The sequence below is a fragment of the Condylostylus longicornis genome, unplaced genomic scaffold (assembly GCF_029603195.1).
Source record: "Condylostylus longicornis isolate FDR11 unplaced genomic scaffold, ASM2960319v2 ptg000089l, whole genome shotgun sequence".
NCBI classification, from domain to species: Eukaryota; Metazoa; Arthropoda; class Insecta; order Diptera; family Dolichopodidae; genus Condylostylus; species Condylostylus longicornis.
The window spans coordinates 362867-381666 of NW_026578057.1; the positions used below are offsets into that span (position 1 = coordinate 362867).

Sequence of the window (18800 nt, forward strand, 5' to 3'; positions counted from 1 at the left end):
CTATTCGTAAGATACTATTTATTTCAAAAATAAAAAAGAAATTCGAATCCGGTTATAAAAATATATTATTGTCTTTTCAAAAACCTTTTAAATATATTTTTACTTAGGTGATATATAATAAGTTTTAAAAATTTTTCTCAAAAAAAGAAGTAAAATTTAGAAGTGTATATAAAATTTGTATTTAAAAAATAATATTTGATTGTATTTTAGATATTATTTTCTAATTCCCTCTTAAAATTTTTTCTTTACTATGTATTCATATCAATATTTAATCTTTCATTAATTATATTTTCAACTTAACACCACAGTTACTTCCCATATCTTAAGTTAACTTACCCTGTGAGAAAAAAAAGCTGCTCACTTAAAAATAATGAAATGCTTTCAGTAACATATAAAACGTTGATGCCGAAGGTTGTGCTTGTTGTTTTTCCGCAGTTTCAAGAATATTAATTTAATTCTGAATGAAAATATTAATATATTTTCTAAATGTTACCTGCTTTATAATAAGTGTTAATTAATTTTAATATTTTTTCTCAAAAAATAGCCACTTCGATTTAAAAAAACCCATATAAAATAAGGTCGTGCTTTCAAGTTTCTCTCTGAGCATTGGGACTTGTTAGATATAAAGCCATTAAGCGTTGTATTGAAAAGCTTAAAATTGAATGAAAGGTATAACTCAACAAAGTTATTGAGTATGATGTCAAAATCATTATAATTTTTATACATAAGCTAGTGTAAAATAAAGCACTCATTAAATTTTTAAATTTCATTGATAACTTTTACACCAAGCCACAGTCGTGTTGGAAAGGCAATACATCATAAAATACTTAAAACACACCTGTTTTAAACGAATTGCTTTTGCAATTATTTCCTATTTAGCAAACAGAACAAATGAATGGTTTCATTAAAAATTATTTTTGCGTCTACCTTTACAGAGGTTATTTTGCGTTATACTCTGTCAGAGTATTAAAGTGTTTTAAAAACTTCCCGTTTTCAATTTATTAAGTTTCTGTTTCAAATATTTGTTTATTACCCAAATCAAAAGTTTGAAATCTCTTACACGTTTTCTTTCCAATCGCAGATTCCTTTCTCGGATTTCTTTTTCTAAAACAAAGGAAAACGAGTTCAATTTAATTAAACTTTTTTTGATTATCTATTGTTTTTCGAAATTTGTATTATTTTTTTAAATATCTACTATGAAATTTGAAAAGCTGTAACAAAATATCGATTTTGATACTTCGAAAAATAATGTTACCGTTGCAGATTCATAATCTCTACTAGTGAAATTTATAATTACTCAAAAGCCTGCGTTCGTAACTTAGTTCGAAATTCGTAAAATTTTAATAGAGGTTTACACAATAATGGCGAATATTTTTATTTCGTTTGTTTTTATATAGAGGACGACCTAAGACGAGCCGATTTTTATGATCATAAAAGCACTTTTATAAAATTTAAAGTTTAAAATCAAATAATTAAAAACTTAAATTTTGAATTAAAATCTAATAAAATTTACTTTATTTAAAGTCGTTTAATCTTGACAATTTTTTTTTATTCAGTTTATTAGTTATTTTATATCTGTAATTCGATTCTAAAATGAATTTATTCGAAAATGGATTGTTTGTATTATTTATTTCTAAATTCGATAATTTTTCTCGACACTCAAATAATTTTTTTTACGTTTATATTCGTTTTGTTGAGTTACGTATTTCGAAACTCGAATTAAAAACTGCTCGATTTTAGAATATTTGGTTCGATAACAAAATTTCAAATGGTGAAATATGCAAATACAATAAAAATGTGTTTTTTGATTTTTTTTTTCTAAAATAAAATAAGTAATAATATTAAACTAAAATACATGAGTGTTATAAAAGAACATTGAATATAAATAAATTTTATTTGAATGTAGGGAAAGAGCTAAGCCGACATATACCAAAGCTGTTCACTTTGAAATGATGGATATTTCATCAAATATATCTAAATGCTTCGTTACTTAATCTGAAGTTCTTTATGAAGCTAAAAATAAAATTTTTGTTTATATTAGGAACAATGTATTTATTTTATTTGCTATACCTTTCCTCGCACCATTTTAACGTTAGTATTACCACAACACTACCCATTTTAACATTAATATTAACTATAATATAAAAATTTAAAAGATATTACTACTCCTTGATAATTTAAATTTTGAATATTTCATGTTTCGATTTTCTAGTACAAATGTCAAAAGAGGGCGCGTTTTTCGGATTCGAAAGGTTTACATAATTTGAATATTTTTCATGCGAATTTGATTTTCGAATCGATTCGAATTCGAGTAAGAGATACATAATAGGCCACCTGACATGTTGCTACAAAAAAATGCGAAAAAGGCTCGAAAATATATTTAACAGAAATTATAGTTAAAATTTTGATTTCAAATTTTGCATTTTTGATATGTTGCTCCGAAAACTCCAAATTTTATATAAAATTTTTTTATATGAAGTCAACTTTTCATTTAGAAAACTCAAAGTGAAAATGGGCAAAAATTACATTTTCAGCAATTAAAAAAATTATTTTTTCGAAATGTCATTTCGCTAAAAATACGTATTAAATTTTAACAGATATATTCACAAAAAACAAGGGTCCTGGCCTTGATTTTTTGTAACGTCAAGTTTTACATAAGTAGCAAAAGTAGTAAGTGAAAAATGGTAAGTGAATGAAATAATTTGCTTTATTAAATTAAAAAAAACCTTGCATTTGAAATTTACTGCAATTAACTAAATCTTTCCTGCAAATCTTAACCTGCATAAAAATCTTTTTCTATCCATATTTGTTTAAAAAATTAAAAACAATCGCCTTCTTAAAATTATACAGACATTTAAACGTATGACTTTTTTAAAATAATTCAAATGCTTACCAATAAAAAATTGTTAGAAATGTCAAAAACAAAATATTTTACAAAATGCTGCCAGTTTAAATTTTATATGATGCGAATTTGTACATAGTACTAAAACACTTGCGAATCGCAAATCAATTTACGCAAATTTGCGACTTTCGTATTTTTACATAGTGGGCCACAACGACCGAATCTATTTCTTAAGGAAAATGAGTTTGCATTTGATAAAATGTGGTATACAAACAAATATTTTAAATTGATTTTTTTTTGTATAATCACAGTTTTCCAAGAAATGATGAAATGAGATATATTTCCCTTAACAGAATAAAGATGTGGTCACCAAAATAATATGTGAAGACTTCCCGAAACCGTGAAATTTAGTAAGTAGTATAATATATTAGCATGAATTATTTATATTCTAATATATTTTGTTTTAGAATGAATTAGTAATTAGTAAGCTTAATTAATGATTAAGGAAGAATACGGCAATATACCATCTACTTCAGTGAGTAATAACCATCGTATTGACTAAACTTTGTTACAAATTACACTGTTTTAGAGTCTTTATACTTTTTTAGAGTTGGCTTCATTGTTTTGGGATGAATAAATACTGATCTAGCAATATGTCAAGTCATATTCAAAAATCGATCTTAATCACATATTCAGTTATCATAAGTGCTGTCGCGTATTAGCTTTGGAGTAATTTTTGCATTACATGTAGACAATCCTTGATTTTAGCTTTACAGTGCATTGACAGATTTGGTGTTGCCGTGAACATGTGTGTGTTGTACATTAAATTATATAGATAAGCTGAGGTTGTTCTAACACGTTCTTTTGTTCTAGTCTTGAACAAGGCCGGTATATTTATCTGCTGTAGACTACTGAGAAGTAAGTTGTATAGCCCAATGAGCGTATGAGGTTATTTATGTGTTTTTGCGTTCTGCTTCTTTGTATGTTTAGTTGAGTAGCAACAACCAAACAAACTTAAAAAATTGCTAAAAGAGATAAAAAATGCATCTATAGCCAACTACTTAAGTAATTTATCTGCCGACAAGGAACACAACTACTCTTTGTGGAGGGCCGTTAAAAATGTTAAGAGGCCTAAGTATCAAGTGCCCCCAATTAGGAAAGACGATGGTTCTTGGATAGTAAATGATGCAGAGAAGGCAAATTGTTTTGCGGAATTCCTTGAAAAAACCTTTGTGCCACTACCCAGACAAACATCAGAGGAAAATCTAACTCCAGTAAATCAAATTGCTCCTATTCAAATCCCGAAAATTAAAATGGGCGAATTAACAGCTGAAATCAAAAACCTAAAAAATAATAAGGCCCCAGGATACGATTTGATAACAGCTGAAGTTGTAAAAAAACTACCTGAAATTGCTGTAAAGAAATTGCTTTACTTGTTCAATGCATCTTTACGAATAAATCATGTGCCAGACCAGTGGAAGGTCGCAGAAATCATCATGGTACCTAAACCTGGCAAACCGGCCAATGAAATGAAGTCATATAGACCAATTTCCCTTCTACCAGTGATATCAAAACTTTTTGAAAGAGTGTTATTAAATCGTCTAAAACTAGTTATCGAGAGCAGAGGTTTGATTTCTGATCACCAGTTTGGATTTCGGACTAGGCACTCCACTATTGATCAGGTCCACAGGCTGACGAACGTCATTGAAAACGCCTTAGAAAAAAAAGAGTATTGCTCAACCGTCTTTTTAGATGTGGCCCAGGCGTTCGACAGAGTTTGGCACGGAGGTCTCAACTTCAAAATAAAAGAAAATCTGCCGGAGCCGTTTCCTAAGATATTAAAATCATACCTTTCGAACAGGCTGTTCAGGGTTAAATTTGAGGAGGAATACTCAAGCTTCAAAAAGTTAGAGGCTGGTGTGCCTCAGGGAAGTGTTCTTGGACCTCTTCTCTACCTTCTTTACACTAGAGATATCCCGCAAAATGATGAAACATTTCTTGCAACATTTGCAGATGATACAGCGATTCTGGCAACAGGTAAAACTGTTGTTGAGGCCACAAGTAAGCTGCAAGTTTCGTTAGACGAAGTGTCTTCTTGGACTAAAAAATGGAGATTTCAGCTGAATGAATCCAAATCGGTTCATGTAAATTATACCAACAGGAGGGACGATCCGGTTGGGGTCCAACTTAATGGTGTAGTAGTTCCATATGCCAACGAAGCAAAGTACCTTGGTATGACACTCGATGCAAAGCTTAAATGGAAGGAACATGTCCAAAAGAAAAAAACAGAACTAAATATCAGACTTAGAAATATGTATTGGCTCCTGGGAAGACATTCTGAGCTTAACATACATAATAAACTCTTGCTCTACAACCAGGTTCTTAAGCCTATATGGACTTATGGTATACAGCTCTGGGGCTGCGCCAAAGACAGCAATATTAAAATTATACAGACTTTCCAAAATAAGGTCCTCAGAATCATTGTTAATGCGTTATGGTACGTAAGTAACGATACTCTACATCGAGATCTGAATGTGCGTACAGTCAAAGAAGAGATTAAAAAACACGCCATAAACCATCAGTCAAGATTACTTCAGCATGATAATCCCGAGATGCTGCAACTATTAGATGTTGGTCAAGTGCAAAGACGCCTAAAACGGACCAGACCACTTGAACTCGTCGACTAGATCAAAATAAGTTTTGTTACAGGGAACTCCTCGGTGGATGATGCGCCCATAACCCCCACTTCAAGACAGAAAAAAATTGCTAGATAGGAATTACTTTCTTAGTTGCAATATGAAATATATAAAAAAAAAAAAAAAAAGTTGAGTAGCAAGTATAATAGATCCGCTTGGTAGTGGAAGCTCTTGTCATAAGTAGAAAATTGTTTTTGCAGTTGTCATTGATAATATTGTATTCAAACAGTATTTTATCAATAGCAATAACCGTAAATTGTCGATTTTGAGTTTTTTTAATATGTTCATGCTGTTTTATAATCCATCATAGCCAAACAATATCCTAAAAGCTCCGCTTAGCAATCTTTCACATCTTTTTACTACATGGTAAAACAGATGATATTTTACTACGTGGTATACAAAATAAGTTGATGATAACTTAATATGGTTCATTACGTGGGCATGCAATACAGTAAAAATGTATTGTGTTTCAAGTTCATCCTTGCACGGTTAAAAACCCCAATAAGTGGAACAGTTTTAGTGGCAAAACTTTTAAAATCTCACAACTGTCGAAACATAAGTTTCTCTTGTTATGTTAGGTTTCATTTTTCATCAAAAAAACAATTTCATCATCAATAAGTTTTTTTCCAAAACTTTTCTACTAAAAATAAATTAATGTTTGATATTACAAAGTTTTAAAAATTTTTTTCAAAGTTTCCGTCTGGTTTTTTTTGTAAATGAGAATTTTTTTTCTTTTTGCGAGATATTTCGTCTTTGGTTCTCTTAAAACTTTTTCAACTAATTTCTGGAATAAGTCTATCTGTCTATTACATTTACATATTTCAGTATTATATTTAAATTAATTAAACCCAGGGTAATCTTTCACTTATCAATAGAGATAAGTGAAAGTATTTCAAAAATATTACATTGTCTTACTAATAGCTTAAATAACCGTATTAAGCTGTATTAATGGATTAAAAAATATATATATAAAAATATTGCATGTAATCAGGCTTAATTTTCTTCAATTGAATTTTTTAAAGAAGTTTCACATATATTTAATTAGGCTTAATCATCTTAAAATATTATTGTTAACCCTTAAATTATGACAAAAACTATTGAAACTTGAAACTTTATAATATTGAGCCTTATTCTAGTTGTCGCGTCACTTACGTGACATTTGTCGTTGTCGCTGTCACATCACTTGAAATGTGGTATTCTAGTTGTCGAGTGACGTGACTGCGAGAAATAAACGAAAATGAAACGTTTCAAGTGAAATTGATACATTTTAAAAAGAAATTTCGGCGAGTAAAATACAAACTAGAAAAAATTTTCAGTGTATATACTTATATTTTTAAATAATAAAAAATGTCATTTGCATTATGGTTTACGAATTCATCTCATTCCGGTAGTGATGAAATTAAAAAAAAAACAACAATTAAGGATCGAAAGATTTAAGATTAGCAACAACTCTAATCCAATGGATTTGCCAAATTTTTTCTATTAAAAAATTAAATGTTTGCAACTAATTTACAAAAACTAATTTTTGTAAATTAGTTGCAAACATTTTATTTTATTCACAGATTTATAAACTATCACAGACTTCCATAGGAGGCCTTTGTATATTTACTGAATATATTCGAGAGAAAACGAGTACCCGTAGAAGCCGTGCCCTGTCATGAAATTTCCAATTCTTCAAATTTATAAATGCTAAAAACAAAAATTAAATTGTATATTTTATGACTTGATTTATGTATAAAATTAATTTTTTTATGATTTTGTTAAATTGTTTTGTTTTAACTTGCATTTTTGGTGTATCCTTCTTTCTTGTCACTTGTAAATACTTTTCGACAAAAAACGTCGTTTCACTACGACATATCTCGCATCAGAACGACAACTGGAATATGGCTGAAACACATTTTCCCGCTATTCCCCGACGATTGTCACTGCGATCGCCGCTTAGAATATCAAATTCAAGTCGTAACGACAATTGTCGCTCTACTTCGACAACTAGAATAAGGCTCATTGTATTCCCTTGTAAGTAATCACTGTGAAAATTTACATTTTACAAAGTAAAAAATCTTCAAACCTTCAAAAGGTTCAAGACGTCAAAAATCTGGCAATAGCGTTGCTGTCTCGTGTTAAGAAATAATTGAGTTTTGAAAATGTCAAAGTATGTACGTAATATGAAGAATATAATATATTAAAATTATTACAATTTGTCAAAAAGTTAAATTTTCTTTAAATTTTTAAATGGCCGTTAGCCGTAAAATAAACTTTATTTAGTCGTTGAAAAAATAATAGAGTTTTTATATTTGTCATATAAAATATGCATTTTAGTTTAATTAAAAATCTTAAATATTCAGCAGCCCTATTTTGTACACAAAAGAAGATTTTGTTTGGACCTGTTTTAGAAAAATGGAAAGAAAAATTCAAAAAATCTAATATAGGTACTTTTGATTTTGATATGAGATGTTTGATGGCTCACATTCTTCAAGAAGATTTTGTAAGTACATATGCCACAGATTTTATTATTATTAATAAAAAATGTATTATATTACATAAATATTTATATACAGATATCATAGGTATATATGTACATACATACATAAATACATGTAACAAGTGTTTTCTTTTAGAAATCCGTTAAACCAGAAAGTTTACCTAATCTTCAACTTACTGAAGACCAGATGAAAACTTTAGAAAGATTATTTGAGTGTCGTTTGGCAAGGGTTCCAATTCAATATATATTAGGTAAATTACTTTCTTTTTAATTTTTTTTTATTCTGCTTGTCTTTTGTATGAATATCTGCATTTTTTTAGGAGAATGGGATTTTTATGGACTGAATTTGAAAATGCAACCTACAGTTTTTATTCCCAGGCCAGAGACAGAGAGATTAGTAGAATTAATTATTGAGGATGCAAACAAGGAAGTTGATATAAAATTTTTAGAGGTAGGATGTGGTACTGGTGCCATTTCATTGTCAATTTTAAACAACATTCCTAAAGCCACAGGGATAGCAATAGATCGCAGTCGTATGGCCTGTACTTTGACCACTGAAAATTCGATTGCTTTAAATTTGCATGACAAAATTAAAGTTTACCACCACATTGTATCACCGGAATCTTACTTGCCTAAAGCTATTATAAATGAAAAGTTCGACTATATTGTTAGTAATCCGCCTTATATAAAAACATGTGACGTAGCTTTACTACAGCAAGAAACAAAATTGTAAGTATTTATTTTTTAATTATTATTATAGGTATGTATTACAATAATAATCACTTATAATTACTACAAAAATAATTTTTTATAATAAATACTAATATAAGAAATTCAATAAATTTTATATTGGTTGATTTTTATTTTTATCTCTTAGGTATGAAAATCTTAATTCCTTGGATGGAGGAAGTGATGGTTTGAAGATTGTCAAATATATTATGGAAATAGCTAGTAACCAATTGAAGTCCAAAGGAAAATTGTGGTTAGAAATTGACCCAACTCACCCACTAGTTATCAAAACTATTGTCAACGCAATATATCCGAATAATTTGGAATACGTGGCGAGCCATCGCGATATATTTCAAAGAGAACGTTTTGTGGAGATTTTAAAGTGTTAAATTTTCATTTTTACTCGAAGCCAATTGTAATTGTCGGAAACAAAAAAAAAAGAAAACTTTTTTGGTATTCATACGGGATATTTTATTTCAAAAAATGCGCGGAAATGCGATTATAAGTTTAACAAGGCATAATATAAAAATGCAATTTATACATTATAAAACAATTCATCTTTTATGCTATGACAAGAATCATAAATTTACTTGGTCTATTTCCAAACTCTTAAAAGCGAAAGTCATGATATCAGTTGCTTCCTCTATCTGAAATGAAAATATATACAAAAAAAGCATGGTTTAAATTATTTATTTTAAATTCATTTAAAGCAAATCAGGTTTTTAATTTTCAAATTCATTAAAGTATTTCTAACAATAATAATTTTGGAAAATCGTTTATATTTTAAAGTAAAATAAAAACAAAATTTATTTCGACTTGAATATTTAAAAAAAAAAAAATTGGGTAAATTTGATAAAGATGATAAATTAAAACTTTTTGTTTTCACAAACAGTGCTGATCATATGCGAACCAGAGTTCGTAGTACGTAGGAAAATCAAATAGAATAGAAAAATATCATTAAGCAATGAAATATTTGATTATTGTTATAAGTATAAAGAATATAAAATAAATACAAGTTAGAAATATTATTGTTTTTACTATCTGTACAGTTTGATTTACTTAAAGAATTGGTAACGATTTATAACGTTAAATTATTTGAAAGAAATAAAATAGTTTCCACAAGTACCTTTTTCGCAGTAGGCTTTCCTGCACCATGACCGGCCTTCGTATAAACACGCAGCAAAATAGGTTTGTTTTGGAATTTTGACGATCTAACAGCATCCTGTAACGCCGCTGCAAATTTTAAAGAGTGTAATGGACTTACGCGATCATCATGGTCTGCAGTTAAGAGTAATGTTGAAGGATACTCTTCGATGTCTAGAAATAATAAATTAAACGCAACAAATTTGTTCTAAATTTAGCATTCAAAAAATTTAATTTAAAATTTTCTTGAATGCTAAGCTTTCTAAATTTTAAACAAATTTCACAATTTGCTTGTAGTTAACCTTGTTTTACTTTCAATTAAGCTTTTTTGAGTTAACTAAATATTTATTTAACATACTTTTTCAATGTTCTATTTAGTATTTTCACTAAATAGTAAATAATTTTAGAATCGTTATATGATTTTTATTATAGAATCACTAAATTAATATTTTGTAAATTAATCCTATATTAATTTTAATACCAAAAGTATGATTTTTAAATTTGAATGAAGACTCCACATTACTATATTTTAAGAAAACGAACTTTCCATTATATTCTGTAACTAATAGTTAACAAAGTTGAAATTATATAGATAATCTGAATAACTAACCGAACAAATGGCACGACCTTAGGAAAGAAACAGGACAAGAACATAGTGAAAATTTAAAAAGGGTATGAAAAAGAAAATATTCTCCCTAGTTAATCATCACCCAAAAATAAAAATAACGGATTCTCAATTGTAGCATGGAACGTAAGAAATTTAACACCAGAAAAATTTTAAAATTTAGAAGCGGAGAAAAAACGCCTAGAAATAGACATTCTGACAATAATTACTTTTTATTTTCAGGACTGGATGAAGATCAAGCTAAATTATTTGGAGTTGGAACTCTAATTAACAAAACGACTCCATGACTTGCGAAATTCCAAAATCTGAAATGGTAATTTTTATGCAACTCAGAACAGACAAAACTAACATGAATAAAATTCAAGTATATGCTCCCACGACAGCAAGTAACGAAACTGAAATACATAGATAAATAATGAAGAACACAAAAAAGAAAGATTGTACAATAATTCTAGGTAACTTTGCGAAAATTGGGAAAGGCTAGGTAAGGAACATAGTAGGAAATTATGGGCTTGGAAAAAGAAACAAAAGAGGTGACATGTTAATAGAATTCTGTACCGAACACTAGTTAGTTGTCACACATACGTGGTTTTTTACTTTCGCCAAGGAATGATATTACAACAATGATCAAAAATCAAATTGATTATATATTGATAAACTCTATAAAAATAATAGAGAAATGCGGTGAAAAATGTCAAAACGTATCCTAGTGCAGACCTTTATTCTGACCACAACATGTTAGCTGCAAAAGTAAAGGTGGTGCTAAAAAAAGTAAAGAAAAAATCGTCCAAGCTGAAGCTAAACCTAAACCTACTCCAAGATATAACACAAAAGAATACAATGACTAACATAATGAACGAAGAACTAAAACCATTAAAGGAAACAATTGATAACGAAAACAACACTAATAAACCGTGGGAAGTCTTTACAGCACCGGTACCACGGGCTGTAAGTTCATTGAGATCAAAAAATAGCAGGCAACCAAAAAATAAATGGATGACCAGTGCTCGAAGTGAGGCGGGATGGAGTGGGATGCCATCCCAGTACTTTTAAATAATTGGAAATCCATCCCACCACTTAATAGGAGAGAAAAATGCGTTCCGGAACATGTTTTTTAAAATTCAAGAAAATTTTCTAAAGAATTTTAAAAATTTTTTTAACAAAAAATTAAATACATATATGTAATTTTAAATAAGACCAATTTCAAATAGTAACGTATAATTTTTTTCTATTAATGAAATTTTCGTTACTACATAGTAGTCTATGCATCACTTTTGTAACAATTTGCACAGTTTTTGATTCAATTTTTAGTTGATTTCATTTTGAATATAAATATTCGCGTTAGTTTACTTCCAAAGTTTGGTAAATTTTTTTTAGTTATTTTTTTAAAAAATAACTAAATACTTTTTTTTTCACAAAAAAATTCACAAAGCATTAAGAAAAGAAATTAATTTAGCAAAGTCAAGGCACTGGGAGTAAGAGTACGTTGACAAACGAGGCGGCAGTGCAAAACTACACAAAAAACTTAAATTCGCAGTAAAATCCGTGAAAAGATCTGGTCAAACGAAAAATTGTTGATGTAACAAAAGTATATTGAAGAACTGTTCAATGACAATCGATAAGAAAAATCAACCATAGAAAATACTGAATGTCCAGAAATTCTAGTAGACGAAATTAAGGCTATAATAAATGACCCAAAAAATGAGTTAGCGATGGTTCCAGATTAAATTTTTTTAAAAAATAACTAAATACTTTTTTTTTCACAAAAAAATTCACAAAGCATTAAGAAAAGAAATTAATTTAGCAAAGTCAAGGCACTGGGAGTAAGAGTACGTTGACAAACGAGGCGGCAGTGCAAAACTACACAAAAAACTTAAATTCGCAGTAAAATCCGTGAAAAGATCTGGTCAAACGAAAAATTGTTGATGTAACAAAAGTATATTGAAGAACTGTTCAATGACAATCGATAAGAAAAATCAACCATAGAAAATACTGAATGTCCAGAAATTCTAGTAGACGAAATTAAGGCTATAATAAATGACCCAAAAAATGAGTTAGCGATGGTTCCAGATTAAACTTCAAATGAAGTGATAAAAATACTGAATGATTAAAGCATAAAAATACTGGTGAAATTATTTAATAAAATATACAATTCCGGTATCATTCCTAACGAATGGCTAAAATCTACTTTTGTTGCTTTGCCCAAAAAAGCGAAAACTGTAATATGTTTAAGAAAAAAATGTTTAAGAAAACTGTAAAACTGTTAAGCTTATTAATCTAAAGACTTTAGGTTAATAAGCTTAATGTCCCACGTGCTGAAGATTTTCTTAAAAGTCATACATAATCGAATATTCAGGAAGCTTAAAATGGACATGCGAGATACTAAATTTGGTTTTAGAAATGCGATCGGCACGAGAGAAGCCATGCTAAACACAACTTTTCAAACAAGTTATGAAATGAATTCAGATGTCCACGCTTCCTTCATCGTTTTCGAGAAGGCATGCGACAACATAAAACATGACAAATTGCTCCAAAGAATCTTAATGGAAAAAATCTTAGAATCATTCAAAATCTATATTGGCAACAAAGAGTAACAATAAGAACAGAAGTTAGACAGGGATGTATTTTATCACCCCTGTTATACAATGTGTATGCACAAACAATATTCAATAATGTGCTGGAACAAAATCAAAAAGGAATTACGATTAACGGTGAAAAAATTAACAATATTCGATTTGCTGATGACACTGTCCTTTTATCTTACAATGTAAGCGATCTTGAAAAGCTGCTCGATGACCTGAACGACCAGTGCAGACAATATGGCCTAAAAATCAACACAAAAAAAAACAAAATATATGGTAATATCAAAAAATTGTGAAGCCAATACCGAATTGTTACTGGAAGACAAAAAATTGGAACGAGTGCAGAGAATTCGATACCTGGGTGCAATGGTAGACACTATGACATCCAATCAATGCGAAGCACGTTCGAGAACCTAGCAGGCAAAAGCAGCATTTACAAAAATCAAAAAAATATTATGTAGTAGGAATATCAACCTCAAAAAAATCAAAATACTTAAGTGCTATGTTTTGTCTATCCTACTGTATGATGTACTATAACTCAGACTGAACCAAATAAGATTGAGGCTTTCGAAATGTGGTATTACCGAAGAATTCTGAAAATAAATGTGGTATTACCGAAGAATTCTGAAAATATCATGGCAGGATAGAATTAAATATTCAGAAGTTCTAAGGGGGTTGAATCGTTAAAAAACTTTGGTGCAAACTGTAAAAATAAGAAAAACCAGGTACTTCGGTCACAACATGCGAAATAACAAGTACAGATTACTCCAACTTGCACTACAAGGCAAAATCTTAGGTTGCAGAAGTAGATGACAAAGGAGGAAATTATAGACTGATAATCTAACTGAATGGTACGGATTATCTTTCACTGTGCTCACTAGGAAGGCTAGTTCACTTAATGAATTTATAGATGTGGTGTCCAACCTCTAAAGCGGAGAGGAATAAGAAGAAGAATTCAATTCTGTAAACATAATTTACAATATGATTTTAACTACAGCAAACTTTAATTAAAACTTAGTAGAGTATTGTAAAAAGAACCTATATAAAATTATAAATGATATAGGTGTGTAGTCTTATTTGATATAGGTGTGTTATTTTAAAGAATTTATTTTCAATAAATTGCAATTACCGTTTCTTGGTTCATGGACATTATGTAACGGAGAATACTTATAAAGATTTTCAAAATCTTCCTTTTTTTCAGATGGATTCCCATAATCGGAACACCAAGCAATTCCAATAGTAAATTTATGAAATCGCAACATGTCCATTACGCTACAATGTTATTCTAATTAATTTTATTGCGGAACAACCGACCACTTTCTTACCCAACTTGAGCCACAGCAGCACCAAACAACTCCGGGGTTTGATTAATACAAGCCCCAACTAATAATCCACCGTTTGAACCACCTTGAATCATAAGTTTATTTTTGGTTGTATATTTGTTGTTTATCAAATATTTAGCTGCGTGTTGAAAATCATCAAAAACATTCTGCTTGTTAAGTAAGCGTCCACTATTATGCCATTTTTCTCCATATTCGCCACCCCCCCTAATGTTTGGATATGCCAATACTCCATCAAAGGTGTCTATAAACATAAGTCCAGTGATATTGAAAGTTGGATTTAAGCTTACGTTGAATCCACCATAACCATAGAGCAAGCACGGTCTAGGTTGAACCTCCTTGGTTTTTTTTCGTATAACAAACATAGGCACTTTTGTGTTGTCTCTACTTTTGTAAAAAATTTGTTCAACAATGTAGTCCTCTTTTTCAAATTTTTTTAAATTAAGCTTTATATCACGATATACTTCTGGTTCTGATTGGATACCGTTCGCAAAATCAAACCGATATATAGTTCCTGGGTTTAAAAAAGATATAAATGTGAAAAATATTTCTGTAAACTTCCTTTCACCGCTAAGAGAGACTGTTCCAATATCTAAAGGAAAATCACGAATATAATTCCCCGACGTTAAATCGAATACTTTTAAAACATTCTTAAAAAAAAACACATAAGCCGTCGCATTTTAAAAAGTTACATACACTACCTTACCTTCACGTCATGCATATACGAAATAATAAGATAATTGTGCGCACAACATAAAACCTCATCTATTACATCAGTATCGTGTTCTTTTATGAGAGTTTTCCAATGTTTCTTATTTGGATTATTAAAATCAATCACAATAAGCTGATAATTTGGGGCATCTTTATTTGTTCGAAAGATCATATTTAATCCGTTGTTAGTGATGTATTCGTAATCTGCTTCGAACTCATTTATAATGGGGTATATAGTTAAGTTTTTTGTAATGTGTCCTTCTTTTTCTAAATCAGCATAATAAACCATATTATCTCTACAATCTTTTACCACGTTGAGAATTAAGTATTTTCCACAATCTGATACAATTGGATCTGTTCGCCATATTGGTTCGTTAGGAAATTCGACACATAAGGTGTCGTTACTTTGTGGATCACCTATGCGGTGATAAAATAATTTCTCATTTTCATTAGCTTGAGTTTCAGATCCATCAGTTTTTCCATCTTGATCAGGATATTGGGAGTAAAAAAATCCCTTATTGTCGTGCGTCCAAGCAATCGAGGAAAATTTAATTTTCTCTAAAACTTCCCCATATTCCCTATCTGTTTCTACATCTTTAATTTTAATTTTTATCCAATCTGAACCACTTTCACTTAAACCATAAGCAAAAATTTTCCCATCATCTGAAAAAGCTGTTGTTGATAATGCTACCGTACCATCTTCAGATAACTGATTAGGATCTAAAAAAACCCTTGGATCTGGATCATTTAAATTTTTCAATTTAAATAAAACACTTTGGTTTTGAAGACCGTCATTCTTAAAAAAATAGTAGTTATCGCCTTCACGCCATGGGCAAGTATATTTTGGATAATTCCACAGTTTAGTTATTTTTTCATTAAATTTCTTCCATTCGGGACAATCTTCCAAAAATGGTTGGCTAATTTTATTTTGTTGTTCTACATAATCTTTGGTTATTTCAGAATCTGGATCTTCCAAGCTTCTATAAAGATCTGTAATCTAGAATATTTTAAATTAGTCATTTCAAGCTTGAGTCACATATACAATTTATAAAATTTTTATTGACCCATACATATGTAATTTGAAAACGAAGCATATTTTTGGAAAAACATTTTATTTTCTACGTATATACACTATATTACAACAAATTGGCTGTAAATCATTACTATTCTAATCATTACAAAAAATGGAATATATACATACATATGCACATGATCTTTAATATTAATACATTTTAAATTTGTGTTAGCAGATATGTAGCTTATTTATAAAATTCATTTGTAATTTGTTTATAACATCCATATGAAAACTTACATCAAATATTAAATTTTATTATTAAAAACTTTAAAATAATTTAATTCTTACCTCTGTCCCGTGAAAATTATCAACCGTTTTGCTTTTTGGAGCGATAGGGTACAAAAATGACTGAGATTTAGACATTTTAAATAATAACAGGGATACTGTTGAGAAATTGTATGTATTGTTAAAAACGTGTTGAAACGTAAGGATTTAAGATTTTACCAAAATTATGAAATTCAGAAATATTCTTACAATTCCAAACCAATTTTAGAACACTTTTCGATGATACAATTTGAAAAAGCCTTTTAATTGCAAATATCATTGTGGCTACTTGACATTCAATTTAATTTTACCACAGGGTTGAAAATTCGATTCTCGAAAAAAAAAGTGGACAGGATTAAATTTGAACTCAATTATCTTATTTTAAAATAATAACAAATTATAGTCGCATGAAAAATAATAAAAATCGCAAGCATTTTTTCCACTATTGAAAAAAAATGCTCGAAAATATTTCTTAGTTAAGTTATTTTGTGTATGATGTTTTGAAAATAACTCATTAATTTTTTTTTAAGTTATTTTAAAAGTAGTGTTGAAATTTGTTATTTATTAAAATTTATTTGTTATTTTTTTTCTTCTAAAATAACCTATCTGGAACGTTATCTGACAATTTTTAAATTTAAATGATGTCAAATATAATATTATTTGATGGTAAAAAAAACCATTTTGACAATCGAGTTCGTTTTTACACAATGAAGCCTAAAAACAAAAACAACTGAGTTCCTATTTTTAGATTCTCCTACAATGCAATACTTTACCGGGAAAAGAAATTTTTCGAGCTAACAAATTCGTGTGCTATAAGACAGGCATTTTTATGTAAGATACACAATTTTCTAATTCATACTACAGATGGTGTTATGTATTCGAAATTGATCATCATGCTTCTTGCAATGTCTTTATATCTAACAAGTCCCAATACTCAATTTTTTTTACGAAATATTACGAATTTTTGGCTTTGTTGCGGGTTTTTTCTTTAAATGCCACTGATCGTGTCATATTTTTTATTATTTTTTTCTTTTTTTTTAAGTAAAAAAGAGATTAATATTTTAAAAAATCTCAGGATATTATACACATTTTTTAAAAAGCTTCCCATTTAAATTCTATTGCACGAAAAAGAAAGAAAGGTAGGAGGAAAGAAAAAATGAAAAAAAAATTCAAATTCATATTTCAGTATGGTTTCAAATGTTAATGAGGAAGGATGTATGATTTTTTATGCACATTTTGTATTTCCCAATAAGGTAAGTTGAGTAGTGTCGGCTAACAAAAATGTTATTAAAAGTAATATAGGTTGACACATTTCAACAATTTGAATTATCTCATTTCGATTATTCACACGTTACTTATAAAATTGTTTCAAATAATTTCAGTTAGTTTTTAAATTATTAAAAATAAATATGTATGTACCTACTTCCAATAAATTTTTTTTTAAATAATTATTTTAAAACTATTTCAAACATGTTATATTGAGTGCTTCAAAAATTTTGCTGTGCTCTTTTTTCATATTTTATTAGCAGGTAAACAAGAGCAATCTATTTATAAAATGTCCCTGCATGTGTATGCATGACCTATCTTAATTCTAAACGGAAAGAATTTTAAAATACCTGAACAAAAATTTTAAAATACCTGTTATTTTACAGTCGGAATTTTCGAGTCATTTGGTAAAATACCATTTATTTCAAAAATAGAAAAATATTCAAATCCGGTCATAAAAATATATGATTGTTTTTTCCAAACATTTTAAATATTTTTTCAAATAAAAATAGAGGTAAAATTTTGAAGTTTATATAAAATTTGTATTTAACAAATAATATTTGATTGTATTTTAGATATTATTTTCTAATTCCCTCTTCAAATTTTTTCTTTACTATGTATTTATATCAATATTTAAGAATTATCTTTCATTAATTATATTTTCAACTTGACACCACAGGTACTTCCCATATCTTGCGTTAACTTACCCTATGAGAAAAAAAAGCTGTTCACTTAAAAATAATGAAATGCTTTCAGTAACAAATAAAACGTTGAAGGTGAAGGTTGTGTTTGTTGTTTTTCCGCTTTTTTTTAAATTTTAAAATAATTATCAATGAAAATATTAATATATTTTTTTGATTTTTCAAATATATGTTCTAAATTTTACCTGCTTTATAATAAGTGTGAATTTATTTTAATATTTCTTCTCAAAAAATAGCCACTTCGATTTAAAAAAGGCCATATAAAATAAGGTGTGCTTTCAAGTTTCTCTCTGAGCATTGGGACTTGTTAGATATAAAGACATTATCAGGATATTATACACATT

General features: G+C 28.9%; 2 protein-coding genes across 2 annotated transcripts; one reads left to right on the forward strand and one right to left on the reverse strand.

The window, feature by feature from the left end:
• The first annotated feature begins 7651 nt into the window (after window positions 1-7651).
• On the forward strand, window positions 7652-9209 carry LOC129613703 (MTRF1L release factor glutamine methyltransferase). Its single transcript, XM_055527876.1, has 4 exons — window positions 7652-8023; window positions 8157-8271; window positions 8341-8749; window positions 8898-9209. The coding sequence occupies exons 1-4, from the start codon at window positions 7847-7849 to the stop codon at window positions 9136-9138; spliced, it is 942 nt and encodes a 313-aa protein (XP_055383851.1). The 5' UTR covers window positions 7652-7846; the 3' UTR covers window positions 9139-9209.
• LOC129613702 (prolyl endopeptidase-like) lies at window positions 9178-16817 on the reverse strand. Its single transcript, XM_055527874.1, has 7 exons — window positions 16670-16817; window positions 16514-16608; window positions 15146-16147; window positions 14425-15089; window positions 14229-14371; window positions 9876-10066; window positions 9178-9396 (listed from the first exon to the last, which is right to left on the reverse strand). The coding sequence occupies exons 1-7, from the start codon at window positions 16767-16769 to the stop codon at window positions 9328-9330; spliced, it is 2265 nt and encodes a 754-aa protein (XP_055383849.1). The 5' UTR covers window positions 16770-16817; the 3' UTR covers window positions 9178-9327.
• Between the last annotated feature and the right edge of the window lie 1983 nt (window positions 16818-18800).